Source organism: Halichoerus grypus, chromosome 1 (genome assembly GCF_964656455.1).
Source record: "Halichoerus grypus chromosome 1, mHalGry1.hap1.1, whole genome shotgun sequence".
Lineage (NCBI taxonomy): Eukaryota > Metazoa > Chordata > Mammalia > Carnivora > Phocidae > Halichoerus > Halichoerus grypus.
This window is the reverse complement of record NC_135712.1, coordinates 214,875,405-214,902,722: the sequence shown is the minus strand read 5'-3', so window position 1 is coordinate 214,902,722 and position 27,318 is coordinate 214,875,405. Positions and strand designations below refer to the sequence as shown.

General features: G+C 59.5%; 1 protein-coding gene across 1 annotated transcript; it reads right to left on the bottom strand.

Annotated features, from left to right (window-relative positions):
- Positions 1–108: 108 nt before the first annotated feature.
- On the bottom strand, positions 109–17,603 carry LMNB2 (lamin B2). The gene is made up of 12 exons (XM_036100990.2): positions 17,308–17,603; positions 11,727–11,863; positions 8,522–8,678; positions 8,153–8,278; positions 5,786–5,956; positions 5,571–5,696; positions 5,061–5,281; positions 4,316–4,604; positions 4,129–4,236; positions 3,560–3,679; positions 3,220–3,333; positions 109–2,512 (listed from the first exon to the last, which is right to left on the bottom strand). The coding sequence occupies exons 1-12, from the start codon at positions 17,593–17,595 to the stop codon at positions 2,471–2,473; spliced, it is 1,899 nt and encodes a 632-aa protein (XP_035956883.2). The 5' UTR covers positions 17,596–17,603; the 3' UTR covers positions 109–2,470.
- Positions 17,604–27,318: the final 9,715 nt, after the last annotated feature.

Sequence of the window (27,318 nt, the reverse complement as noted above, 5' to 3'; positions counted from 1 at the left end):
CACGTGACCGAAGGGGCAGGCCGGCACGGGAGGCCCGGGCAAACCAGCGGGGTCTCCGACGCCCCTCTTGCCGGGCCGGGGAAGCTGTGTCAGAGCCGACTCGGGGGCAGCACTTAAAACCAAAATGTTTATTGGAGTGTTGTACAAAAGTTTCCAGTCATAAAATGCATATTACAAATCACTGGAGAAAGGAAAAGACCACACGTTTGGCATGCAAGTTCGTGGACGCCGCCCCCGGCTCCCCCGCCCGGCGCTCGCTCGGGCCGGCCCCCGGCGGGTCGTGCTGGTGTTCCGGCGGGGGCGCGCCCTAGGGCCGCGGGTCAGACCGCGCCCGGGGGTCGCCGAGCTGCCGCTGGCCGGGTAGAGGGAACCGTCTCGCGTCCTTTAAAGCGGCTTAAAGCTAAGAATGACGACTACGAACTGTTTCCCAGGCCGACGCTGACGTTGTCACATTGGATTCCACTGTGGATCTCCCAGCACCTCCCTGCCAGTGCCCGTCCCCCCCCTGCGGGCACCCCTCCCCCGGGCCAGGGCCGCCACGGGGCGGGCGGAACGGGGGGAACCGGCTCGAAGACCACAGGAATCACCTGCCGGACACGAGGGGGGCCCACTCCCTGCCCACGAGACCCCCAAGACACCTCGCAGGATGTGGCCGAGGCCAGGGCACACACTGTCGGGAGGCCCCCAGCCCCACCCCCCGAATGCCGCAAGCCTCTGCACTCCAGGCCCGCACTGTGCGCGTGGTCCCCGAGGCGTGGGCGCGGGGGGGGGGATGCACAGCCGGGGGCCCTCACGGGAAAGGTCATGTGCGGGGCGGGGCGAGCTCCCCAGGGCCCACCAGAAACGCTGGGAGGAGTGGTGAGACATTTCCGTCCACGAGAAGAACCGAGCGCACGGCCCGGGGACTCGGGTGGCCATGGAAAGAACTAGACCTAAAGCAAGGGGCTGCGGGCAGATTCTCGATGCAGCAGAAGCCTCCGACCCTCCGGCCACAAGCAGTTTCCAAGGGAAGTGAGACGGGGGGGGACCCCCGAGGTGGGAGGCAGGCGTGCTGCTCCCGGCCTAGGGCGAGCTGGGAAGGGCTGGCTGCTTTGTAAACGGGCTGCCTTGTGGGGACAGCGTGCCTCCATGGCTCAGTATGACGTCTTGAAGACTCGAGCTGCACTTTCTGAAGGAATTTGCCGTCTGGGGCCTCAGAGGTCACCGAGATAGCCTCCCTCAACTCCAGCCCCTGGGGGGGCTGTCCCAGTGACGCTGGCATGAGGCCTCAAGTGGAATCCGGCAATCTGAGTACTGACCAATGTAAAAAAATAAATATCCATTAAAAAAATAACTTCTGTGTATCTATGTGGGAGGGGGTACACATGGGAAGCGGACGCGGAGGTGGCCGGGCGGCCAGGAGCTGGACTGGGGGCCGCGGAGCCATCCTGTGGAATCAGCCGGCACCAGCATGTCTGAGAAACAGCATTTCAGCGAGGAGTCGCCACAGAAGCTAGGCTAGCGGGGCACGCACAGGAACACACGGGACGGCGGGCGTCGGGACTCAGCCCCATGCACAAGGCACAGAGTGGGAAAACGCGGTGTGGGCGGTCCAGGGGCTCACCCTCAAGTTGCTCTCCTCACAGAGGGCGGAAGTGGCTGCTCCCTGTGGACAGTGGCTCTGAAACCAGGGGCACTTGCTTCCAAGGTGACTCCATTTCCCTTTCCACTTGTCCCCTGGCCATTTACCTGGTGACAAGTCTCCAAACGGAGCTGTCCCTGTTCCCTGGGTTTCCATCTCTCTCTCCTGCCCCGTTGGTCCTGCAAGCTTAGGAACTGGACTACAGAAAGCTCCAGAAACTCAAGGGCCAGACAGCCAGGCAGGGAAGAGTGCCTCGCTATGTGCGTAGGAACCTGGCCTGCGGCCGCACACCGCCACCACAAGCACACCAGAGCCCCAGCCCAGGCCGGGCGGCCAAAACCTGCACCCCGGCCCCTCAGCACCTGCGGCCGGGCCACCAAAATTCCACAGGGGATGCGCCTACCCCCCCGCCCCACGTCAGAACCTGGATTCTGGATTTGGTTTTTAAGGAGCTTCATAAAACGACTGAACTCCTAGGCAGTCCTGCTCTCCATCCACTTGAGGCTCACAGGGCGGCTCCCAGAGACAAGAGCCCCAGTCCCGGCAGCCGCCCCTGAGCCTGGCCCGGCCTTCCAGCCTCCACGCCCAACCCCCGTCAGCCATTAGGTTCTTCGGCCTCGAATTCAACCAAATGGTGAAATGGGGCACCAAAAAGAAGTCTGGCCAGTGGTGATGGAAGGAAGGGTCCGAGGAAGCCCACCAATAGGAAAGATCACAGAGACCCGCCCCCATGTTCTGGCAGTATGCTTAAAAATTCTCTAGAAATGTATCAAGGACTAAAGACAGCCAATGATATAAAAATAGTTTTCGGTGGCTCTGGGTAAAGACAGCTGATGAGGCGTGTTCTGTTCACATCACGCGGCAGCCTCTTGAGGTGGTCCTTGGGTCCCCCTGGAAAGAAAGGCCGGCAACCTCAGAGGCCTGCACGTGCCCACCTGGCCAGGCAGGTCCCCCAACCCCGGCCGGGGAGGGGCCGCACCAGGGCCTGCGCCCCCTCCCCACCCAGCAAGTCGACGGGGCCGGCAGCTTCAGCCTCAGCTGTCCCTGATCCAGAACCTTCGATGTCTCCCTTGCTTCTGTTCCCAGCTACACAGGCTGTCAGGACTTAAAGGTCAGACCCGAGTCTTACCACGCAGAGGGGCTGCAGCTCAGCCCCAGAGCCTCAGGGACCCTTCGCCCGAACACCATTACCTAAGCCCCGGTATCTCTGGCGGGAAGGAGCAGTGGCCTCAGAGCCCGTTCACTGAGGACCCTCGAGGCTACACCGGTGCCACCCGGAGGTGCTTGGGGTTCAACACCCCACTCCTAGGGACCCCCGGGCCAGAGCCCTGAGGTCCACACAAGGGGCAAGAGCCAGGAGGCAAGGGTATTCCCCCCACGGGCCGCCTCTGGGGAGGGTTGGGGGGCGGTGGGCGTGCGGCCCTCCAGTGGGGGCAAGGCCTGGGCGGTGCCAAGAACCAGCCACCGCCAGCTTCGCCCAGACGCTGCAGCGGGAGCACCGCCCCGGGACCTGCCGGGGGGGCGGACACATGCGCATCCGCGCGCGTGGGTGTGCGTGTCCGAGTGTGCGTCCCCGTGTGCCACCTGGGGGCCTCTACCTGTTGATGGAAAAGATCCTCCTCGCCAAACTCCGCTGCCTCCTCTTCTCCCTCCTCCCCGTTCTCCGTCTCCCGCACCACCGAGGACTGCTTCACGGTTCTCATGGCCACTTCCTGCGCAGGAGAAAGACCACACTTGACCCTCGGGTAGCGGGGCGCAGCCCGTCACGGTGGTGGTCAGGCCAGGGTGCTCCGGTCGAGACTTGGCACACCGAGAGCCACATTCCAAACCCAGGGTTGTGCTCCCTGGGCCTGTGGGGTGGTAAGGGTGAGATGGGGACCCCAAGAGGGACTCCAGGGCCAGGATGGAGGTGGCCCCCAGCAGGCCTCAGGCACTTACCTCCCCGTCGGCGTTGACCAGGACGGTCCGGAAGCTCTCGCCCACGCCCCAGCTGTTCTGGTTCTTCCACACGAGTGTCGAGGGGGGGCTGTGGGCCACTCCCGCACCAGCAGCCCACACCTGGGGACACAGGAGGGCCTCCCCATCAATGCTGGCTCCAGGCTCAGTACCACGTGCCACCAGCCAGTGCCCGGTCCCTGCCCCCTGGGTCCCGTGGATGGAGGACAGTTGCCAGGGTAAAGGAGACACTGAGGTCTGGTGGCCAAGGGCTCACGTCACCAAACGCAGGCTGAGCGGAGACCAGAAGCCCATCAGACCCCGGGGTCGGCGCCTGTGACTTCGATGCTGACGGGTCACCACGGGGCTCCAGAGGGCTCCAGGGAGGGTCCAAGGGCACACAGGTGACCCGCGACAGGACTCAGCTCTTCTCAGAGCCAAGTCACTCGACCACTGCCCCCCGCCCCCTCAAGCCATTGCCTGCTTCTCAAGAACGCCCCACACCCCAGCCACCACTCACGTCGGTCGCCCGCGGCCACTCTCCCACCGCCCGGCCTTCCACGGCCACCTACCGTGACGGTCTGGCCGGCGCGCAGCACGTACTTGGGCGTGAACTTGTAGGCGATCTCCTCCCCTTCCATGATCTGCCTCTTGATTCTCCAGTTCCCCAGGGACTGGTCCTGGCACAGGGGACACTGCGCCTGACGCACAGCTCGGGGAGGCCGCCCCCGCCCCGCGCCCCGGGCTGCAGGCCCTCACCTTGTCCGAGCTGTTCTTCAGCTGCACAAACCTGCCCTCCAGGTCGATGTCCTCGATGCCGACGCCGCCCGAGGCCGAGGCCCGCTGCGCCAGGTGGAAGCTGCTGCCGCTGCTGCTGCTGCTGCCGGAGCCGATGCCGCTCGAGCCCGGGCCCGGCGACTCCTCCGCCTCCGGCCGCTTGCGCTTGCTGCGGCCCGGGCGCCCGGCCGTGGACACGCCGCCGCTGCTGCTGCTCGACGTGGCCCGCGAGACGGTGACGCGCGACGCCGGGCTGGGGGTCAGCTTCAGCCTGCGGGCGGGACCGAGGGCCGACCAGGCTCCCGAGGGCCCCAAGCCGCTGGCTCGCCACCCCCTGTAGCCCCGCCTCTCCCCTCCTCCTCGCCCGGCCCCGCCCCTGCAGCCCCGCCCCTCTCCCCTCCCCCGGCCCCGCCCTGAGGCCCCGCCCCTCTCCCCCTCGCCCGGCCCCTGCGGCCCCGCCCCTCCCCTCCTCCTCGCCCAGCCCCACCCCCCGCAGCCCCGCCTCCTGCGGCCCCGCCTCTCTCCCCTCCTCACCCAGCCCCACCCCCGCAGCCCCGCCTCCTCGTCCGGCCCCGCCCCCCGCAGCCCCGCCTCCTGCGGCCCCGCCTCTCTCCCCTCCTCACCCAGCCCCACCCCCGCAGCCCCGCCTCCTCGTCCGGCCCCGCCCCCTGCACCCCTCCCTCCCGGCCTTGCCCCCTTGCCCTCCCTCTCTCGAGACCACGCCCACCTCTCCTCCTCGCCCTCCAGGAGCTTGCGGTAGGCGCTGATCTCCATGTCCAGGGCCAGCTTGACATCGAGCAGCTCCTGGTACTCGGCCAGCTGCTGCTGCATCACGTCCCGCATCTCGGTCATCTCCTGCTCCTTGGCGTCCAGCATCTTGCGGAACTTGTCCCGCTCCCCAGCCATGGTCTCCTCCAGCTCGCGAATCCGGTCCTCTGCGGCACTGGCCTGGCGGGCGGCGGGGGGAGTCCGGGCGGCCAGGTCAGGGCGGCCTCTGCGGGTCCCGCAGAGAAGCCCACCGGGCTGCGTGTGCGGACGGGCACCGACAGCGGGCAGGAGGCCCGGAGCACGAGGGCTCTGGTGGTCGGTGGGCCCAACAGCGCCCCTCCCCGGGCCAGGAGGGAAGGGGTGATGCATCACGCACACCGCCGCTCGTGGCCGTCTACACCCGGGGCGCCAGAAGGAGGGTCCCGCAGCAGCGGCAGGGCCGAGGCGCGGGCAGGCCCTCGGGAGTCACCTGCTTCTGGAGGCCGGAGAGCTGGTAGCTGAGGGACTCGACCCGCATGCGGGCTTCCTTCAGCTCCTCCCGGGCGGCGCTGGCGGCCTTATCGTTCTGGTCGGAGCTCAGCTTGGCGCTGTCCAGCTGGAGGGACACGGACAGGCGTGTGAGGGGCGGGCGGCGGGCCGGGAGCTGCCCCCGCCCCCCCGCCCCCCGCCCGCCGCCGCCAGCACCTTGGCCTGGTAGGTCTGCTCCAGCTCCAGCTTGTACAGCCGCACTTGCTCGTCGTGCTGGCCGCGCAGCTCCTCGAGCGCCTGCGCCATCCTGAAGTCGTACTCCTGCTGCCGGCTGCTGTCCACCTCCACCAGGCGGCGCTCGTGCCGCCGCCGCGTCTCCCGCACCTCCTGCGCCAGAGCGCGGCGGTCAGCGCGGCGGGCAGCGCCCCGCCCTGGGCCCCCGGCCTCGGGGTCACCAGTGTCCTCAACCCGAGCCCCAGTCCACGTGAGCGCTCAAGACGACGAACCGCCGGAGAGTCACAGCGGCGTGAGTCACAGAGCGGACACGGCCCCGATGGCCCCCAGCTGACAAGCAAGTGTCTGTCCCCCACGCGCGGGAGCGTCCCTCGGCCACGAGCACAGGCGCCCACACGCGCGGCCCCGGGGACGGACCCCGAGCCCACGACGCTCAGGGAGGGACCCGGACACGGAAGGCCACGCGGGGTGTGAGTCCACGTGGGTGACACGTCCAGAGCAGGCTCATCCGCGGACAGGAAGGGGGCTCGCGGGGGCCGGACGGGGAGTAACCGCTGATGGGGACGGGGTTTCGTTTTGGGCCGACAGAATGTTCTGGAGTTAAGTAGAGGTGAAGGTTGCACAACTCTGTAAATGGACTAAAACCAACTAACTTGGACACTTTAACAGTTTCATGGTACAGGAATATTTCAATAAAGCGGTGGTTAAAAGAATTCCTGACGAGGGGCACCCGGGTGGCTCATTGGGTTGTGCATCCAACTCTTGGTTTCAGTTCATGTCATGATGTCAGGGTAGTGGGATCGAGCCCCAAGTTGGGCTGTGCACTCAGTGGGGAGTCGGCTTGAGATTCTTTCCCCCTCCCTCTGCCTCTGCTCCTCTCCCTGCTCGCACACTCATGCTTTCTCTTTCTCGCTCTCAAATAAATGAATAAAATCTTAAAAAAAAAAAAAAAAGAATTCCTGCCGAGCCTGTCTCAGGCACCTGGGGTCCGAGGCACAGAGACCCGGCCCTAAGGAGGCCGGCCGCCACAGCAGCACTAAACAAACCGGCGGGAGGTCTGGGCCCAGGCGCACAGCCGCCCCAGACACAGGGCGGGCTCAGGTGCGGGCAGAGGGCGCTGTTCACCAGCCCCGGGCTCCAAGGAAAGGCGAGTGCCCTTTCCTCCAAGAAACTCACTCCAGCACAGAGAGCAGTCGCTTACCACCGTGCCATCAGCTTGTAAGAACAATAGCAATGTTTCTCAAGGAAGCCAGCCCTGTTTACAAAGAAGCCATGAAGCTCGGGGAGTCCAGGACCAGCACACCCACCTTCATGGAGCCCCCCATGGCCGCTCGCAAGTCTCCCTGCATGGCTCCCTGCCAGGAGCTCCTGGCCACCGGCCTCAGGGAGCCCCGCCAGGAGCGCTTCCAGGGTGTCCTTCGGGCTCCCCTCACAGGTCCCCGCATGGCTATCTTCCTGGGATCCTTCCTCACAAGTTCAGGGCCCCATACAGACCCCCTCAAAGGCTTCAGGGCTCTGGAGGGTGCCTTCAGGGGTTCCCTCAGGGGCTCCTCCCCAGCTGCCCTGGCCCTGGTCCTGGCGGGGCCTGGCTGCAGCTGGAGACCGCTCCTCAGTTGTATGGGCATGCTTCCTACCAGCAGCTTCCCCCGGGCACTGAGTGCATGAACCGGCTGGCCCCGGAGTTCCATTCTGGGCCGTGACAGGACAATGAGCTCTGTGATGATGAGCTGGGAGGGGCCCCACACCACATCCGTTCCCAGAAGACACAGAAACCCAGCTCTAACTGCCAGGAATGTCCTTCACTCCCAGGTGGGCCCGCCATACCCCCGAGCCCAGGCCCAGGGATTCAGAGCTTTGGGTGGGGGGGACCCAGGAAGCAACAGAAGCAGAGGGGCCCGCCCCTTCCCTTTCACAGAGAGGGTCTGCCGTGGGTTCAATGGTGGCGCCCCAAAAGATGTGTCCACGTCCTAATCCCCAGAAGCGGGAGTGTCACCTTATTTGGAAAAGGGGCTTTGCGGATGGGATTAATGAATCTCCAAATCAGATCCTTCTGGATCATCCGGGTGGGGCCTAAACCAATGACAAGTGTCTTCATAAGAGATAGAAGAGCAGAGACAGGGGAGAGGCCACGTGAAGGCAGAAGCACAGATGGAGGGACACGGCCACGAGTTCGGGGGACACCTAGAGCCCCCCACTCCCCACCCCGGGGCTGGGAGAGGCAGCAGGACCCTCCCCTGGAGCCTCCGGAGGGAGCACGGCCCCGGCCTACCCCGATCGTGGCTCTGCCCTGCGGGAAGTGGGAGGCCACGAACTTTCCCGTGTGGGGGTGCGGTCGGCCCTGAGACTCGCCTCCTCAAAGACGTTCTTCCGGAAGTCGAGCTCCTCCTGCAGGCTCTGGCAGCGGTTCTCCAGATCTACGCGCATCAGCGTCTCCTTCTCCAGCTGCTTTTTGGCTACCGCGTGACCGTCCTCCGCCTGGGAGACACGACAGCAGGTTGAGGTGACACTGTCTGCCGCTCCGTGTGGCCTCTCAGGGCCCAGGGATCCCCTTAAATACACACACTCCAACAGAGGCTGTCGAGGGCTTGGAAACCAGGCAGCCGCTGGCATCCCAGCCCCAGGCTTCACCCCCCCCCCAGGACATCCGCCTGCCGCCCGCAGCCCTCTCGCCGGCCCCCAGCTTCCCCGCCAGACTGGGGAAACCCGCCTGAAACCTGCCTTAGCCAGCTGGGCCCGCAGCTCAGCCACGTCGCTCTCCAGGCTGCGCTTGTCGCTGAGGGCGGCGGCCAGCTCTGCCTCACTCCGGTGGAACAGTGACTCCAGATCCTTCACGCGGCCCTGGGCCACCGTGAGCTCACTCTCCCTCTTCTTGGAGCTGCAAGTCAAGAGCGGGCGTTAGGCAGGAGCACGAGGGGCGAGCTGGGGGTGGGGGGGCTACAGGGGGCCCCTCAGGCAGCGCCAGGAAGCCCAGGGACCAGCTCACTCTGGCCTCTGAGCTGTGGGCATCTGCTCTGGGGTAACGGGGCTCAGGCTGTCGCCCAAAAAGCCGCCCCTTCTTCAAACCTGCTCTGCACATCAGGACTCCACCAGCTAACAAATACAAGCGCTCAAAAAAGCCTCACGGAAAGAGCTTTAATGTCATTTTTTTGTGATTTTTCGACACAGGAGGGATCATTTAGGGGAGAACGATTTTTTATTTTTATTTTTTATTTTTTTAAAGATTTTATTTATTTATTTGAGAGAGCGAGAATGAGAGAGAGAGAGAGCATATGAGAGGGAGGAGGGTCAGAGGGAGAAGCAGACTCCCTGCTGAGCAGGAAGCCCGATGCGGGACTCGATCCTGGGACTCCAGGATCATGACCTGAGCCGAAGGCAGTCACTTAACCAACTGGGCCACCCAGGCGCCCGAGAACGATTTTTTAAAAAGTTAACGTATAATTTATTAAAGTTGCATATTAAAATCCTGGCCTTTGAAAAGTCGATCTTGTTTGTAAACTTAAGCTACTTTAAGCAGGTTCATCTGATATTCTAGGAGACAATTTTCCCCAACATTAAAGATGGCAAATAGATTCTTTAACGCCCAGCTATTACTAGCATGGGTCTGAGGCTCTTGAACATTTCTCAAAGGAATCCTCCATCTTCTTGGAATTGAATGCATACCACCTCTCCACCCGGGAGCTGACAGAACCGTCCCCAGCAAGAGTGGGGACACCCAGGGTCTCCCCCCAGCGCTGCTCACAAGGCAGCGCTGTGGGGGCCGAGCAGCGTCCTGGTGCGCCCCCCCCCCCAGTGAGAACCACTGGGGACGCAGCATCAGCTTGCACGAGGGGGGTGGTGCAGAGACCAGTGACTTCGGCCGCCAAGCTGCCCGTGTCCTCCACAGCAGCCCTGGGAACACGGAGCTCCACTGGGGCATTTTACTGCCCTCCTCCACGAGGGTCTCAAGGTCCCTGCAGTCCTCGTCCCTGAGCTTACACCGCACGGTCCTGCTCTCCCACCCACGATGGGGCTGGGGGCTGCACAACCTGAGCCCCTAGAGCAGGTTTTGCAGGGGTTTGGGGAAACGAATCATTCGTTTGACACCCATTACTGAGGGCCCACTTTGTGGAGAATGCCACCCTCGCGCCAGAGATACACCGGGGAATACCCTTGCTCTCCCGATGCAGAACTTTCTCGTGCGATGAGATGACAGTGAAGCGTGCCACCTGTCAGATGCGAAACTGCATTAGGAGGGCAGAGGAAGCGGGACGGGAGGTGAGGGATGAGCACAAGCCGGTGGAAACCACACTTTTAAGGCACACAAGCCCCACCGGGGGTCACCCTTGAAATAGACCTGGATGAGAGGAGTGTAAGAATGAGTCAGATCCATTATTTCCGGGAGAAGAGCATTCGGGCAGAGGAAGCAGAAGTGCAAAGGCCCTGGGGTGAGATATGCCTGGTAAGTTTGAGATCAGTGACCAAACCAGGGTAACAGAAACAGAGGCATCAGGTGATGTGGAAAATTTTTCTTTTTTTTAAAAGTTCATTTAAGGGGCGCCTGGGTGGCTCAGTCGTTAAGCGTCTGCCTTTGGCTCAGGTCATGATCCCAGGGTCCTGGGATCGAGCCCCGCATCGGGCTCCCTGCTCGGCGGGAAGCCTGCTTCTCCCTCTCCCACTCCCCCTGCTTGTGTTCCTGCTCTCGCTATTTCTCTCTCTGTCAAATAAATAAATAAAATCTTTAAAAAAAAAAAAAGTTCATTGAAATAATCTCTACACCCAATGTAGGGCTTGACCTCACGACCCCAAGATTAAGCATCACATGTTCTTCCAACTGAGTCAGCCAGGCGCCTCAATGTGGAAAATTTCTAAACAACTTTATCCAATATTTGGATTCTGCAGAACTACGCAGAATGGCCCAGAAAGCAGGGGCACTGGTGGCTCCCACTGGCTTATGTCTCACTGGCCACGTCTCACGAGCTTCAAGGTGTGAACGCGGCTTCCTCATCTGTGTAACAGTAAGTCCCGGAGGATTAAGCGGGAGAATGTGGCCTATTTGTCGGGTCCTCCCTCACACAGCCACGGCACCCCTGGTGAGCCAGCCCCGGGCCCGGGAACATCCCGGTGGCCAGGACAGACTCCCGGCACAGAGGACATCTGATGACCCAGGGGGACGTTCGTGAAAGGCTCGCGGCCTCCAAAGCCCCCTCCCCGATTGTCTCCGGCGTCCTCCATGAGTTGATGGAGGCGCGCGGGGGCGCTCAGACCGGCCACGGTGGCTGTGTCTGGGGGAAGGCTGCAAGGCTGCTGGAGACTTTTACTTTTCTCTTTACACTATCTTGCATTTTTCACTTTCTCACCGGTGAGCATCTGTGACTGCTAAGCAGAAAAAACAAGACTCCTGGGCCCAGACAAGGAGCTACACACAGGATCCCTGGCATCCGGAGGCTTCTGGAATCTGCACTGATCCCAGGCAGAGCAGCTGGGGTCTCGGGCAGTGCTGACTCTGGAATTTCCTCAATCTTCCCAAAGAAGCACAAATCACTTTTTAATTAAAAAACCTACTAAACTGATGGGATACAGGCTACCTGGCCGCTTAAAACTACAGACGGCCTTTGCCCCTTGGCCAAAGACCAGGTGCCCAGACTGTGGGGCCGCCTCTGTGCTCTGTTCTGTTCCAGCGGACCTCCTCCCCGGAGGCACCTCAGCGCCACAGCCCTGAGCGAGAGCAGCCGGGCTGAGAAGGCCACGCACCGTGTGGTTCCAAGTCTAGGCCATTCTGGGCTGAATTATGCTGGGGACCAAAGGTGGTGGGAAGGGCCAGCTAGAGGGCCAGGCCACAGAGCACCCTCACCCCCCAGGGGCCAGCCCGCATGAGCCCGCACCAAGGGTGTGTGGGTGTGGCTCGGGGCCACGGACACGCACCACACCTCAGCTGCACACCTACCTCTTGTTTGCCTCCTCCAGCTCAGCCTTCAGTTTCCCCAGCTCGATCTGCAGCCGCGCCCGCTCCCGCGCGGTCTCGTCCAGCACCCTGCGGGCGTCGGCCAGCTCCGACTCATACAGCGTCTTGATGCCGCTCACCTGAGGGGTGCAGCAAGGCCCAGGTCACGGAGAAATCCCTTCCCACCGACAGCAGGCGCTCCTGGGCTGGACACAGCTCCTACTAACGCCGGAGGCCTCCCCCGCCAGCTCAGCCCCCCTACCCCAGGGTGACCCCAGCCGGCCGGACCTGCCCAGGTCCCCTGTCCCCCACCCCGGTCACCCACCAGCTGGGCACACAGCTCATGCTTTCCGTGGCCTTGTTACCCCCAACCTTCCCCCATCCCCCACGTCTATGTGCAGAGGGCCAAGCACAGGCGTTTACAAACAGCTGGAACCAAACCAGGACGGTGAGAGAGCCCCTCCACCCCACTAGGACGGCCAGAGTCAAAAAGACAAAGGATAACAGATACTGGCAGCAACAGAGAAATCGGGACCTCCACACACAGCGGTGGGAGTGGAAAACGGGGCGGCCGCCGGGGTCGGGCAGCTGACCCTGCAACCCTGTGACTCCACTGCTGGGACCTACCGACGCGGTGGAAGTAACACGTGCACACACATGAACCTGTGTGCCTGTTCACGGCACAGTTCACAGCAGCCGGAAGGTATAAACGACCCAAACGTCCATCAGTGGACCAGCAGATACACACAGTGTGTCCACCACCCACGGGCACGTCCCGCGGCCGCGAGCAGGAGCGAGGCGCACTCACGCGCTGCCCCGGGGATGGACCCTGAGCCCACGACGCTCAGGGAGGAACCAGACATGGAAGGCCACATGGGGTGTGAGTCCACGTGGGTGACACGTCCAGAACAGGCTCATCCACAGATGGGAAGGGGGCTCGTGGGGGCCGGGGAGGGATGGGGGGTGATGGCTGATGGGGACAGGGCTTCTTTTGGGAAGATGGGAACGTTCTGGAATTGGACAGAGGCGATGGTTGCACACATCTAAACACGCTGAGACCACTGAGCTGTAGAGCGTTGTTGGAAGAGCCACAGGGGCTGAAAATTCCAGCTCAATGAAGCTGCGGACAGAGAAGGTGGACGGAGGACAAGCAGAACCACTCCCAGGGCGGCCGCTTTGAAAGCTGCACCACCTCCCACAAAACTACAAGATACCAGCAGGTGTCTGGGCCGGGGGGGTGCAGGGGCAGCCGGGACCCCTCCCTTCCACGGGAAAGGCCCCAGAGCAGAGGGGGCTGCAGGGAGCTGCCGAGGACCTGCGACGTGGTCAGGTAACCACCATCTCCTGCCCAGGGACAGAGGAGCTTCTGGGAGGTGGGACTTTCCAGAAGAGTCGGGGTTTTAACAGACAGTCTGAGACACCCCCCCGAGAAATAAGGTTGAGTAAGTAAAAATACATCATATTGCTTGTCTCCACGACCAAGATTTTTGGCAACCCCTTGGATTCACCCGTCCTGACCCTGCTCTGGGCTCCCAGGCCACGGTCTCAGTCTCCTCAAGTGTCTTGGTTAAAGTACCGAGTTCTGGGGCACCCGGCTGTCTGGGGCGCGTAACTCTTGATCTCAGGGTGGAAGTTCGAGCACCACGGTTGTAGAGATTACTAAATAAAAGTACTAAGTCCATGCAGTGTTTCACGTCCGTGTGTGCACACACACACATGCGGGCCCATGTCCATCTGTCTTAATAAGGCACTTATCTACAGCCAGGTCTGCAAACTCAGGCCCACAAGCCAAATTCCATCCCACCGCCTGTGTTTGTCCAGCCTGCAAGCCCAGGATAGTTTTAACACCTTTAAATGGCGAAGGGGGGGGTGGGCGGGAGAAAAAGAAATTTTGCGACACAGGCAAATTACAGGAATTTAGGTTTCCATGTGTATAAATAAAGTTTTATTGGCACGCAGCCTGGCCTATTCCTTTCCATAGTGTCCGTGACAGCTTTCCACTGCGACGGCTGAGTTGAGTAGCTGTGAGGGAGACTTCCAGCCCATAGAGCTGGAAATGCTGACTCTGGCCCTGCTCAGAAAACATCTGCCAGTCCCACTCTACGGCCCCGGGACAATGTAGAAAACGCTCGTAGAGGACAAGCACACAGCCTCTTTCAGACCACTAACAGGTGCTCTGCTGGCAGGACTTGCTTCCCTGCACCTGTGACAGTCCCTGCACAAGCCTGGGCCACAGCAGTGGGAGACCAATGGCTTGGGCCTTTTGTTTGGTCTTTAATGGCATTCTGCAACTGCCAAGAATGAACAAATGTGTTAGCATGTGTTGGCCAGGGAGGGGGACCATGGGGGGGTGTCCAGATAACCCGAGGTGGCCTTTTCCTGTTCCCGAGTCTCTGGAGGATGAAATCTTCCCGGCTAAGAACCACAGTTCTGCAGGTAATCCCCAGACACAGGCAGCCCCAAGTGCTACTTCCTCCCACCCAGCTCACGCACCCTGCCCCTGCTCCCTGGGTCCCCCTGAGGGAGCCCCCTACCTGCCCCCACCCCCCAGCAGCAACAGGACACCCTGGCAGGTAAGAGAAAAGAAACCGAAGGCTGGAGGAACTTAACACCCAAGTGGGGAGGCTCCTTGGAGAACTACCTCTCCCTCCCCGGTCCCCTCCCTCCCGGCCAGCACACGAGACCTCTCTCAAACAGAAATCCGGCCCGGCCCCAGCCCTTCCAGAAACCCTCCAGTGACATGAGCACATGGCTCTTCAGCAGAGCACTGCCCGCCCGACCAACACCCAGCGGGACCTGTACGTGGGCACGTGTGAGAGCGTGCCCGCGGGCAGAACAGCAAGGGCTTGGAAGCTTCAGTTTTACCTCAACTGCTTAGGTTTTACTACAAGCATGTGGTACGCTTATAACATTTTAAAAGACATCTTCAAAGGGTTCCTGAAGTGGCTTCTCCTAATGGCATTTGGGGCTGGAACATCCTCGGGGGTGGGGCCATCTGAGCACCACTTAATGCCAGGAGCACCCCCAGCCTGACGACCACTAACGTCCCTGGGGGCAGCCTCCATGGCTTGCCTGTCAAGTAAAGCGCACACATCCCTCCTGCTGGAGCCCCCTTCCCGGCCCCCTTCCCGCTTCTGCCCACCCACCTCTCCAGAGCCGGGCAAACCTGGGCCCCCCTGCAGCCAAGGCCATTTCCAGGTCACTCCCTCTAAAGAGCCCACGTGACCACCCCGCGCTCGCTGCTCCAGCGTCCCCTCCCTCCGTAGGTCACCAGCTCCCTCCACTGCCCAGTTCCGAGCGGCATTTATCCCCTGGCCCCACGGGCAGGTGGAAGCTCCAGGAGAACAAGCTGGTGGTAACTCCCCAGCTCCAGCTGGGAGCACGGCCCTCACCCGGGGCGACACCTAGAGCCCCTGCACAGCCCCTGAGCTCACAGTGGGGCAGGTGTATCACCCACAGCAAGACTTCCTTTGTTCCCTGAGCTCATCTGGATTCCAGGAGGCCTCACCAGCTGAGAAGGGAATAATGCTGCTCCCCAGACAGCCGGCGGATCGGATCGGGTTCCCCAGGCGCTCCTGCATGGGCTCCAGGTACAACACCCGGCCAGCACCACTGGCACGCCACTGCCACTGGGTCCCCCAGGCCCATCACCCCCAAAGGTCTGTCTGCCATTCACCCCACCTGCAGGTGGGACAAGCAAGGCCAGGGCAAAGACAAGAAACTAGCGCGGGTGATGCATTGACCAACCCAGCAGGCAGGAACTGGGTCCACATCCTGAGGACATCAGGGGGCCACCTCGGGGGCAGACAATTCTAGCCCCATTGTATTAATGACAAAACCTGCCCAAGGTCACACAGACTAAAAGCAGTTTGCATCCGAGCAACATCGTGCCGCCTACCAATGAAACTTCCTCCCCGTCATCACCCAAGCCACTTTCTGAGCCATTGCCCGTCCTGGCAACCATGAAACAGGGGCGAGAGAACCCACGAATACTTCCTCGGGGCGCCTGTCCTTTATTCTACAAAACACATATTAACACACACGCCCCGCCAGCTAGCACAAAAGGGGGGCATTGTTATTTCCATTTTACGAAAGAAGCACTGAGACCCAGAGAGTTTAAGTGACTTGCCCAGGGTCACACAAAGGGTACGTGGCTCCCCGAAATGACCCCCCAGCTGCTCTCCCCCAAGTCTGTCACTTGGTCCACGGTCAGGATAGGGAAGCCTAGGGAAGCCTAGGCTCAAGCACCTTCTGGCTTCAGGGCCTGGCTCTCCTACGGGCCCTCAGGGGGAACCACAGGGTGAGCACTCCCCCACCCCCCACCCTTATTCAGAGGAACCACACTTGGGCTTCAAGGGGCCAGCAGGGGCCAGCTAAGTAAGAAAAGAGCCTGGGGCCCGTGGGGACTGGGGGAGGGTTGGGTTGGAGCCACAGTCCCCAACCAAGGAAAGGACCCACCCAGGACACCCAGCCCTCACTTGCCCTTAGGGGGCGGGGCTTACCCAGCCCCTCTCCCTCAGTCTGCCGTGAAGCCCTGAGACCCACGTGGAAACCAAAACTTCCCACTGGATCCCCAAGACCAGACGTCTCCCCATCACCTACCAGGCTCCAGTCCACCAGCCAACGGGGGCTCCAAGGCCCACCTGAGGACCTCTCAAATTTCCCATGGGACCCCTGAGGCATCAGACCCCCTCCCCTCGGATGCCCACCCACCCCAGGTGCGGGTAGGAGACGGACCCTACAGCCAAACCACCTCCCCAGTCCCTCAAGTCCCCAGAATTCATCATAGGACCTTTGCAGAGTTCCACAGAGAACAGAGCACGTGACTTCCCCCAGAGACCCCCCCCCCCACCATGAGACCCTCCACACAGCTTGAACTCCCGGTCTCCTCCGAGACCAGAGAACCCCACCAAATTTCCTCCCAGGACGCCAGAACATCCTAGCGCATCCCCGAGACTCCCCACCTCTCTTAGGGGCGGGGCTTACTGTGGCTCACACCCTCTCAGCCAGGGGATCCCCAGATCGCCTCTAACCACTCAGGGCTCGGCCCTGCCCCATCCCCACCAGTCGCACAGGGGGCCCCGAGATCCTTTGGGGATCCCTCAGAGGACGGGTGTACCCCAGACTGCACTCCTCACTCAGTGGATACACGAAACCCCCTGCGGGCCCCTCGGCGGGCGGGGCTTGTCCCAGTGTGCACCCCTCGTTCACAGGCCCCCCGAAAAACCCTGGGGGCGGGGTCTGCTCCAGTGTGCGCCCCGCTCTCACAGGTCGCCCGAAAAATCCCTCGGACTGCTCGGTGGGCGGGGCCTGCCCCAGTGTGCACCCCTCGCCTGGAGCCCCCCGAGATTCCCTGAGGATCCCCTAGGTGGGCAGGGCCCGCCCGGCTTCCAAACCTCACCCACGGGAGGTCCCCGAAACCCCCCGGGTATAGTCAGAGGCCGAGGCCCACCCCAGCGTGCGCCGCTAGGGCCCCCCGAAACGCCGGGGACCCCCCCGGTGGGCGGGGCCTGCCCAGTGTCACCTCTCGCGCACGGGAGCCCCCGGGGACCCTCAGAGGCCGGAGCCCCGGCTGCGCGCCCACCTCGCGCGTGGTCACCTCCTCCCTCTCGGAGATCTTGAGCAGGAGCCGGTCGTTCTCGAGCTCGAGCGCGCGGACACGGTCGATGTAGTGCGCCAGGCGGTCATTGAGCTCGCGCAGCTCCTCCTTCTCCTGCAGCCGCGACAGGCGCGTGGGCGACAGCGGCGTGGCGGGCCCGCCTGCGCGGCTGGGCAGCGGCGTGGCCATGGCGGCGGCGGCGGCGGCGGCGGCGGCGACAGCGGCTCGGGGCCCGCGCGGCTCGGGACGGCGGCCGCGGCGCGGCGGGCTCATTCAATCCGCGCCGCCGACCAAGATGGCGCCCGGCGCCCGCCGCCGCGGAGCAGCCTGGGACTTGTAGTCTGTCGCGGCTGCGCGGGGCAAGCCGGGAGCTGTAGTTTCCTGTGCGGGCAAGGCTCCGCTCGCCTCCCGCTCAGCTTCCCGCTCTGTCGACACATTGCTGTTCCCGAAACTGCTAGCGTCCAGGGCCAAGCCTCCGGACCTGAAACTCCCAGCTCGCCACCAAGTGACACCGGGTTTCTTTCCAATGCCCACTTTCCCCACTTGTATAGCCTACCTACCTCTTTGGAGTCCTATTAAAATTAAAGGTGAAGGAGCCTCAAAAACATGCTCAGTGATGTCACTTACATGTACAATCAAAATAAAATAGTAAGTTAAGATAAGATAAATAACTGAGCTCACAGCAGGCGCCTGGCTGGCTCAGTCGGAAGAGCATACGACTCCACCATTGATCTCGGCATTGTGAGTTCAAGCCCCACCTTGGTTGTAGAGATTACTAAAAAAAAATTAATTAACTTAAAAAAAAATAACTGAGCTCACAGATACAGAGAACAGGTTGTTGGTGGTTGCCGGTGGAGGGGTGGGAGGTGGGCAAAATAGGCGAAGCGGTCAAAAGGCAAAATCTTCCAGTTATAAAATAAAGAAGTCCTGGGGCTGTAATGCACAGCATGGTGACTATAGTTAATAACATTGTATTGTATATCTGAAAGTTGCAGAGAGAGTAGACCTTAAAAGTTCTCTTCACACACACACAAAAACAACAAATTGTAACTATGTGTGTTGATGGATGCCAACTACACCTACTGTGATCATTTCAACAATGTACACAAATATCAAACCATTAGGTTATACACCTGAAACTTCTACACTGTTATATGTCAATGATACCTCAATTTAAAAAAAAAAAAACAAAAACAGAAACACCTCATTGACAGAAGCCAGGCACAAAAGGCCATATACTATCCGATTCCGATATAAAACGTCCAAAAGAGGCAAATCTATAGAGGAGTGTCTTGGCGCACGGCCACTGCCCGCCCCCCCGCCGTTCTCTGCGGGGGGGGCAGGATGTGGAGGAGCATCTCTGGGCTCCCCACCCCTCCACCTGATGCCAGCAGCACCACAGCCCCACTCCAGTCCTAACAACCAAAACGTCTAGACATTTCCACCTGTCACTTGGAGGCAAAATTGTCCCCAGCTGAGAACCACTTCCTTCCCCTCACCCTGGAACTTGCCGGGAGAACCCCTCCTTCCCAGACATCCCACCTTGGGGAATTGGGCTGAAACAGCCTCCCTTAGGGACTCACAAATGTCACACGGAGAACGTGATTGTCCTTCCAGCCTTCTGAGGAGGCGGGATACTCACCTGTCTTGAACACCTGAAATTCACTATATATTCCCCTCTTACCGGAAGCAAAGGGCCCCCACCTTAGAACCCAGGCCGGAACAATCCCCAGCTAGACTGTCACTGCGCTGTTTTCTCAAAAGCTACCTTGTGCTTTAAACCTGATATTGTTGCCTGTACCCTCATCAAACATACAAGACAGTCGGTAGGATGCGAGGGCATTTAAAGCGAAGTATGAATCCGTGATACTCCAGGCGGCAGGGCCAGAGCGGAGGAAAGAGATTGAGGTTTGAGGGTGGCATGGGGTCACCTTGCCAACGCCCCACCCCAGACCTAGCTGCAGCCCCCTCCTCGTCAGAGCTCCGCTGACCTCCACCGCCCAGAGCCCTGACCCACCTGGTCCCCACTCAGGCCCTGCAGGGTCCCACCCGCCGCGAAGCGCTCTCGCCCCTCTCCGGCTCCTGGTCTTTCCCCGGCCAGGATGACGCCAGTCCCCCCCGGTTGCGCCGGCCGGCCTGGGCCTCAGCCTTCCCGTCTGTGAAACGAGTCTGGCCCCGACTCCCCGCTCCGACCCCCGGGGGCTGGACTCCAAGTCCCAGAAAGCCCTGCGCTTCCCGTGGGTGGGGCCCGGGGGTCCCCCTCCCCGCGCGGTTTGGGAAGCGACGGTAATTTTCAAATTTTGGCGCTGGGCGGACGGGGCGGCGACAGCGGCTCCCAGGCCCCCGCCCCCGGCCCGCCCTCCCGCCGGCCCGCCGAGCCCGAGGTCTGGGCCCCCGCCCCGCGAAGCTGGGCCCCCCCTGCGCAGGCTGCCCCCGCCAGGCACGCGGCGGGACGCTCCGGGCCCGCGGGCGGCAGGGGAAACTAAGGCACGAGGCCCCCCAGCGGGGACGGGGCGCAGGCGGGATTCGAACGCAGGACCCGCTGGCCTCGGGGCGCAGGAGAGTTGCTGGCTGTCTGCTTTGGGGGCAGGGAGTGCGGGTAGGGGGTAGGAGGGTGCGCTCCCGGGACCGTCCAGCCCGCCAGCCCGGTCCCGGCCGTTCCTTCCACGCCCCTCGCGCCGCCGCGCTCATCCCGCGCGGGGTTTGGCGCCAGATCTTTCAAAAATCTCAGTCCAACGGCTGCCCCTGGCTCCGGGCCCGGCTCGAGAGCCTGGATCCTGAATTCCGGAGCCTGGATCTGTGGGGCCTGGATTCCGGAGCCTGGGGAAGGGCCGGATTCCGGAGGCTGGACGGGGGGCGCGGCGTATTCCCGAGCCCGGAGGGGAGTGGAGATCCCGGACCCCTGATTCCAGAGCCTGTGGGCTAAGCGCTAAGAGCTGGGAGCAGAATTCGGGAAGCTGGGGGGCTGGAACCTGTAATCGCAAGTGGAATCTGGGAGGGAGGGGGGATGCTGAGGCTGACAGGCAGCTGCTGGTGACGGCAGTGGAATGCACTAGAGACACGGACGAATATCAACTGAGCTTCTCCCCCGAGCCAGGCACGGGAGCTGCGTCAGGGTGACCCCAACAAAGATCCCTGCTCTGGGGCAGATGGCATGGGGGGAGTTGGGAGACAGGACACAGACACACACCACAAATAAGCAAATGACATGGGGTGTGGGAAGACAGGAAATGTGGGAAAAGAGGCGAAGGGGCTTGGGAGCGGGTGGGGCAGGGGGGATGCATTTTTAAACAGGGTGGGTCCCTCTGCAAAAGGCTGGGCCTTGACTTGGGGAAGCTGACACTTGAACAAGGACTCAAAGAGAAGGAGGGGGTCAACCTCGTGAACGGGTGGGGGGAGAGCCTCCCATGGAAAGGGACCAGCTCGCGCTGGTTCTAGGCCTGGAGGAAGCGGAAAGGAATGAGAACTTCCAGTGGGTGGAGATGTCCAAAATCAACCTCGGAGCTTCGGAGCCACAATAATAACACCAAGACAGAGTTTGGGATAAAGAGGAACAATAGCTTTATTGCGTTGCCCAGCAAAGGAGGCTTCAGAAACTGCAGGCCCTCCCCAAGGAAGGTGCTGGGGAGTTTTACAGGGAAATACAGGATCTAGCCCATTTCGGCAGGAATTGTGTTTCTGCTGTCAGCTTTGTTCATCATGTCTTTAGGGTGGTACCGGGTTCCTGAGACAGAAGGATAGGAAGGGAGGAGGGGAGGTTTGCAGAAGAGAGGAAAAGCTTACTTTAAAATCGAGCTTCGCTGAAGCTTTAGTGAAGCCATTTTATTTTTGTTCAACTTTATGCTTTTAAGTGGTTTCAGAGACGGATATTAAAGAGGGAAACAAATATGTAATCAGACATTGGTGTATTAGTTATCTGTCGCTGTGTAACAAATAGCCCCAAATGAAGTGGCTTAAAGCAACTCATTTCTTATCTCAGTTTCCATCACTCAGGAATCTGGGTGGGGCTTAGCTGGGTCCTCTGGGTGAGGCTTCAGAAAAATTTACTTCAAGCTCGCCTGATGGAAGGATTCGAGTCCTTGCAGGGTATAGGCCTGAGAGTGTCAGGTTCTTACAAGCTGTTGTCCAAGGGCTGTCTCAAGTCCTCATCACATAACAGAGGATCTCTTCTGGGTTTTGAACCCTTACTGCTTGCTGCAATGGGGAAACAGAAAACAAAAACAAGCCAAATATCCGTCAATGGACCCACACCTCCATGTACATTTACATGGTGGAATATCATACAGCGGTGAAGATGAATGCACCTAGGGGACGCCCATCCACAGGATGACCTCCCAGACATAAGATCCTGCAAAGAAAGCAAAGTGCAGAAGAATACCAACACTATTCTACCATGTTTATGAAATTCCAAACCTGGCTAACCCAGCCGACCCATCATTTAGGGGTACTACAAATGTGACAGAATTGAAAGGAAAAGCGGACACATGATTACTCAGAAGTCGGCACAGTGGTTTTGTCTGGTGGCTCATGAGGACAGGTAGATGGTGGGGGCTTCAACATGGTGGTCACATTCGATTTTATAAGCCTGCTGGTTGTGAAGTCTCTAGTCTATACGCTGGACATATAAGTTATAGATGCTTGTTCTGTGTTTGATATATTTCATGTTTCAAAAATGAAAACAAAACAAAAAAACCCTCCTTGGGCCTGCTGTATAGAACAATGTGATCCCAATAGAAATAGAATATTCTACCACAAAAGAGAAATGGTAATCATGTGACCTCATAGAGATGTTAACTAAGCTACTGCGGTAACCATGTTGCAATATATAAATGTATCAAATCAATACACATTGTACATCTTATGGTTACACAACACAATGTTATATGTCAATTATATCTCAATTTAAAAAAAAAAGAATAGGCGCTCTGGGTGGCTCAGTAGGTTAAGCGTCTGCCTTCAGCTCTGGTCGTGATCTCAGGGTCCTAGGACCAAGCCTCGCATGGGTCTCCCTGCTCAGTGGGGAACCTGCTTCTCCCTCTCCCTCTGGCCCTCCCCACCACTCGTGCTTGCTCTCTCTCAAATAAATAAAATCTAAAAAAAAAAAAGAATATCCTAGGGGTGTGCCTGGGTGGCTCACTCGGTTAAGTATCATCGGACTCTTGATTTTGGCTCAGGTCGTGATATCATTGGTCATGAGATGGAGCCCTGCATCAGGCTCCGCACTTGAGTGGGGAGTCAGCTTGAGATTCTCTCCATCTGCTCCTCCCTTCTCCCCCAAGTAAATAAATAAATCGTTAAAAAAAATTTTTAGGGGCACCTGGGGGGTCAGTTGGTGAAGTGTCTGCCTTCAGCTCAGGTCATGATCCCAGGATCCTGGGATTGAGTCCTGTGTCGGGCTCCCTTGCTTCTCTCTCTCCCTCTGCCCCTCCCTTGCTCCATGATCTCTCTCTCTGTCAAATAAATAAAATCTTTAAAAAAATTTTTTTTAATTAAATCTTATTTAAAATTTGGTTTCCCTGGGGTGCCTGGGTGGCTCAGTTGGTTAAGCATCTGCCTTCAGCTGTGATCTCAGGGTCCTGGGATCGAGCCCTGTGTCAGGCTTCCTTCTCAGTGGGAAGTCTGCTTCTCTCTCTCCCTCTCCCCCTGTGTGCTCTCTCTCTCTCAAATAAATAAATAGATAAAATCTTTTTAAAAAATAAATAAAATAAAATAAAATTTGGTTTCAGGATGGCTGGCTGGCTCAGTTGGGACAACATGTGACTCTTGATCTCAGGGTCATGAGTTTGAGCCCCATGTTGGGTGCAGAGATTACTTAAAAAAAAAAAAACTTAAAAAAATGTGATTTCTCAGTCACACCAGCCACATTTTATTTTTTTTATTTTTATTTTTTAAGATCTTATTTATTTATATGACAGGGAGAGAGACAGCGAAAGAGGGAACACAAGCAGGGGGAGTGGGAGAGGGAGAAGCAGGCTCCCCACGGAGCAGAGAGCCCCATGTGGGGCTCGATCCCAGGACCCTGGAATCATGACCTGAGCCGAAGGCAGACGCCCAATGACTGAGCCACCCAGGCGCCCCACACCAGCCATATTTTAAAGGCTCAGTAGCCACACACAGCTGTTCCACCAGCCAGCACAGGTGAAGAGGATGCTGGGAAAGTCACCCAGGTGGGGGCCTGTAGTGGCCCAGGCGGGGGCTGGTGCTGCACTTAGACCTAGCCTGTCCCCCTTTCTGGACCTCTCCATACACCTCCTTTTCTAGACTTCACCCCAATACTCAGGACTCAGAGTCACCTGTTTCCAAACACGTGGGCAGATCTCACCCTCTGGAGCATCGTCCCAAAGGCACTCCATCACCCTGTGTGCACCCTCCCTGGACTCAGGTAGCAAAGGGCAGCTGGGTGGGGTTTTTTGGGAGGGGGGAGGAGTGGATTTGTGAGCTGATATGCCACCTGTGTGCAGGCAAGGACCCTTATCACAGAGAACAAACCGCAGGGAGAGAGAAACAGGCAGGCAGTGTAGACCTAGGGCTGGCTCTCCCCACACAGCCATCTCCAGGGCAGAGCCGCCAGAAGTCCGAGAATTCTGACTAGAAAGCAGGCTTGCCAGGAAGGTTTGAAGGTGTGAGTCCCAGGTTACCTCCGTGTAACAGACTGCCCCCAAATTTTACTGCTGCTCACAGATCTGTGAGCTGGGAATGTGGCTCAACTGGGTGGTTCTTCTGTCCCATGCGGGGTGGACAGGGGTCACTGGTGGCATCTAACTTGCAGGGGGGCTGGGCTGGGTCAGCCCCTCTCCCCTTCTGTGTGGTCGCACGTCCCCATGGCTGCAGCACAGTGGGACTTCTTAGGTGGGATCTCAGGACTCCCTGAGAGCCAGACAGGAGCTGCAGGCCTTTTGAAATTTAGGACTGCAGCGGGCAGGGTCCCTTCCCTTGCGCCCCATCGGTCAGCCAGTCACAGATGCAGCCCAGATGTGCTGAAGGAGAGGGGAAACTGGATCCGCCAACGGGAGGAATGCCCAGGAACTGCAGCTGGTTTTTTTTTTCTAACAACTTTATTGAGATATAATTCACATACCATACAATTCACACCCTACAGTGCACAGTTCAGTGGTTTTTTTTCTTTTTACTATATTCACAGCTTTGTGTATCCACCACCACAATCAACGTTCGAACATTCCATCCCCCCAAAAAGAAGCCCCGTTCCTTCCCCTCCCCCAGCCCCCGGGCCCCCACGAGCCCCCTTCCCGTCCGTGGATGAGTCTGTTCTGGACGTGTCACCCACGTGGACTCACACCCCGTGTGGCTTCTGTGTCTGGTTCCCTCCCTGAGTGTCGTGGGCTCAGGGTCTGTCTCCGGGGCCGCGCGTGTGGATGCCTGGCTCCTGTCCACAGGTGATTGAATTCTAAGGTGTGGACGAACTACAACGTTTTCATCCGTCATCAGCTGATGGACATTTGGGTTGATTCCCCGTTTGGAAATTATAAACATTGCCGCTATTAACATTCATGAGTAGGTTTTTGTGCGGACACGGCTCTCATCTCTCCGGGGTGGACCTGCCAGGTCAGATGGTAACTCCGTGTTCACCCTTTGCAGAAGCCGCCAGACTTTTCCACAGCGGCTGCACTATTTTACATTCCCCCCCCAGCTGCGCGTGCGGGTTCCAGGGTCTCCACATCCTTGCCAGCATTTGTTATCATCTGTGTTTCCTGTCCTAACCGTCCTCGTGGGCGTCCCGATGTGTGGGTCTCTAATCCCCCGGAGCATCTGTCCCGATGGGTGGATAGAACACGCTTGTGTAGCAGTTTGTTACTTGGTATGTAATTTTTTTGAACCCTGAGATGTGGGTTTCGTGGCCCCCCTGAATTCTTGCTCTGGATCCCACGAATGTTAGAGGCAGGCTTGCGGGTGGTGCCCCAGAGGCTGGAGAGAAGAGATGGATTTGAGATCTGTTTTGGAACCAGAGCTGAGGAGTTAGACGCCGCGGGGCAGGGAGGTGTGAGGGTGAGCCCCGCCCGGACCGGCCTGTCTGCACGTCTGGCCCTCCTCGGGCCTGGGAGCCCTGAATATTCCCTGTCTGTTGGATCCAGTACTGGATCCACAGCAAATGCATGCCCACTTGGAACCTGTGAGTGGGACCTCGTTTGGGAATAGGGTCTTCGCAGATGTAATTGGTTAAATTAAGAGGAGGTCGTGGGGATGCGGGTGGGCCCTGAGTCCAACTCCTGGTGCCCTTGTGAAGACACAGAGACATCCAGGGAGAAGTCCGGGTCTAGATGGAGGCAGAGATGGGAGCCAGGCGTCTGTGGGCCAAGGAGCACCGTGCTGCCAGAGGGGCCAGAAATGGATTCTCGCTCGGAACTTCCAGAGGGAACCAGCCCACCTTGACCTTGGACCTCTGCCCTCCAGAACGGGGAGAAAATAGATCCCTGTCATTTGAAGCTGCCCAGGGTGGGGTATTTACACTAGGGGTGTAAATCCAGCACTCTTCCGAGGCCCCCGAGGTTCTGGGGGGTCGCGCCCCCCAACCCCCAGCTCGCCGCCGGGGTCTGAGGTGAGGGCGGTCTCCAGGGACTTGTGACCTCTAGCCAAGCGATTGGCTAAGCGCTGGGGAAGTATAAACGTTCCAGTGAAAGATGCAACGTTGAAGATGGTCTCGGATCATCACACTTACTCCAGCACCTCGTTGCCTAGGAACGTGCGGTCCTTTGAGCTCTTTGCGCTGGGTGTGACATCTCACTGGTCCCTTCATTAGTTAGGGGGCTCCTTCAGTCGTTCAACCAACACACCTTTACTGAGCACTTGCTGTGTGCTGGGAACACCGTGGGGAGACACGGAAACGCCTGCTCTGATCGAGCCCACGTTCTAGCAAAGGGCGCGATAATAATTATGTCGGAAAAGGAAGACACACAGCGTGTCCGGTGGTGCTAAACGCCAAGAAGGAGAAAAGGGGGGGGCATGAAATGTGCGGGTGAGGGGGTGTGTGAAACATCTCGGGAGGCCAGGGGAAGCCCTGTTGAGAGGGGGGCAGGGGCAAGACGACCCGGGGCAGGAACGGGGTTCCAGGGAGAGGAAAGGCCTGGGTACAGGATCATGCCATGCACATTCAAGGGCAGCAGGGAGGGTTTCCTGGTGCTGTTTCATCTGGGGAGGGTGAGCAGAGGAGGGACCCTCTGAGTGCAGCAGCAGGGGGCCGGGGGGCATGGGGGTCCAGGGAGGGAGAGGGTGGCTGCCAGTGGATTGCCAGGTCCCAGGCAGGGGAGGGGTACGGGGAGCTCTTCCCAGGTGCCACATACCTTCTAGGTCATCCTTTCTTGCAAGCCTTTCACTAGTCTGATCTTTCCCCGAAAAGAGGGAGTTAGAGATTAAGTCCTCAAGTCAAGGGCACACAGGGGTGCAGGTGGGGTTTGAGCCAGGTGAGTGTGACCTCAGAGCAGAACCCCCTCAACCCCTCCCTAGGATGTCGCAGTTGGCAGGCCTCCAGGCCACCTGCTACTCGCCATCCCCGCCCCCCCCCGCCCTCCCTCCTCCTCAGCAATTCCCAAACCTGCCTGGCCTTCTCACCTCCACCACCTGCAGCATCGTCCCCACCTCCTCCCAGCCCATCCTGTCTTACCAACATCTCCAACTTCAGATGATGACTCACATCCACCCGGAAGCCTCTCCTTAGGGACAGGAATCACGTCTTGTTCATCTCTGCAAAAAACAAAAAAAAACACATGATGTCAGAGGCCAGCTTCTCCTTCAAACTTGACAGCGGCTTCCTGGCACATCCAGAGTCACACCCAGACGCCCCCCCCCCTCGCCGCAGCCCCCAAGGCCCACCTTTCTGATCTCATCCCCCCCCACCTCTCACTAACTCTGCTCCAGTCATCTGGGCATCCTGGGGGCTCCTCAAACGTGCCAGGTGTGGTCCCACCTCAGGGCCTTTGCACGTGCTATGCTAGAAGCACTCTCGCTTCATGCTTCCCAAGCCTGGCTTCTTTATGTCACTCA

What these genes read in the sequence shown, in the direction of transcription:
- LMNB2 (XM_036100990.2), bottom strand. Translation starts at nt 17,595, where the DNA reads ATGAGCCCGCCGCGCCGCGGCCGCCGTCCCGAGCCGCGCGGGCCCCGA. An exon ending in CTGGAGGGCGAGGAGGAGAG is followed by an intron (nt 4,605 to 5,060) that starts GTGGGCGTGGTC and finishes TCCCGCCCGCAG; the next exon opens with GCTGAAGCTGACCCCCAGCC. An exon ending in AGGATCTTTTCCATCAACAG is followed by an intron (nt 2,513 to 3,219) that starts GTAGAGGCCCCC and finishes CTTTCTTTCCAG; the next exon opens with GGGGACCCAAGGACCACCTC.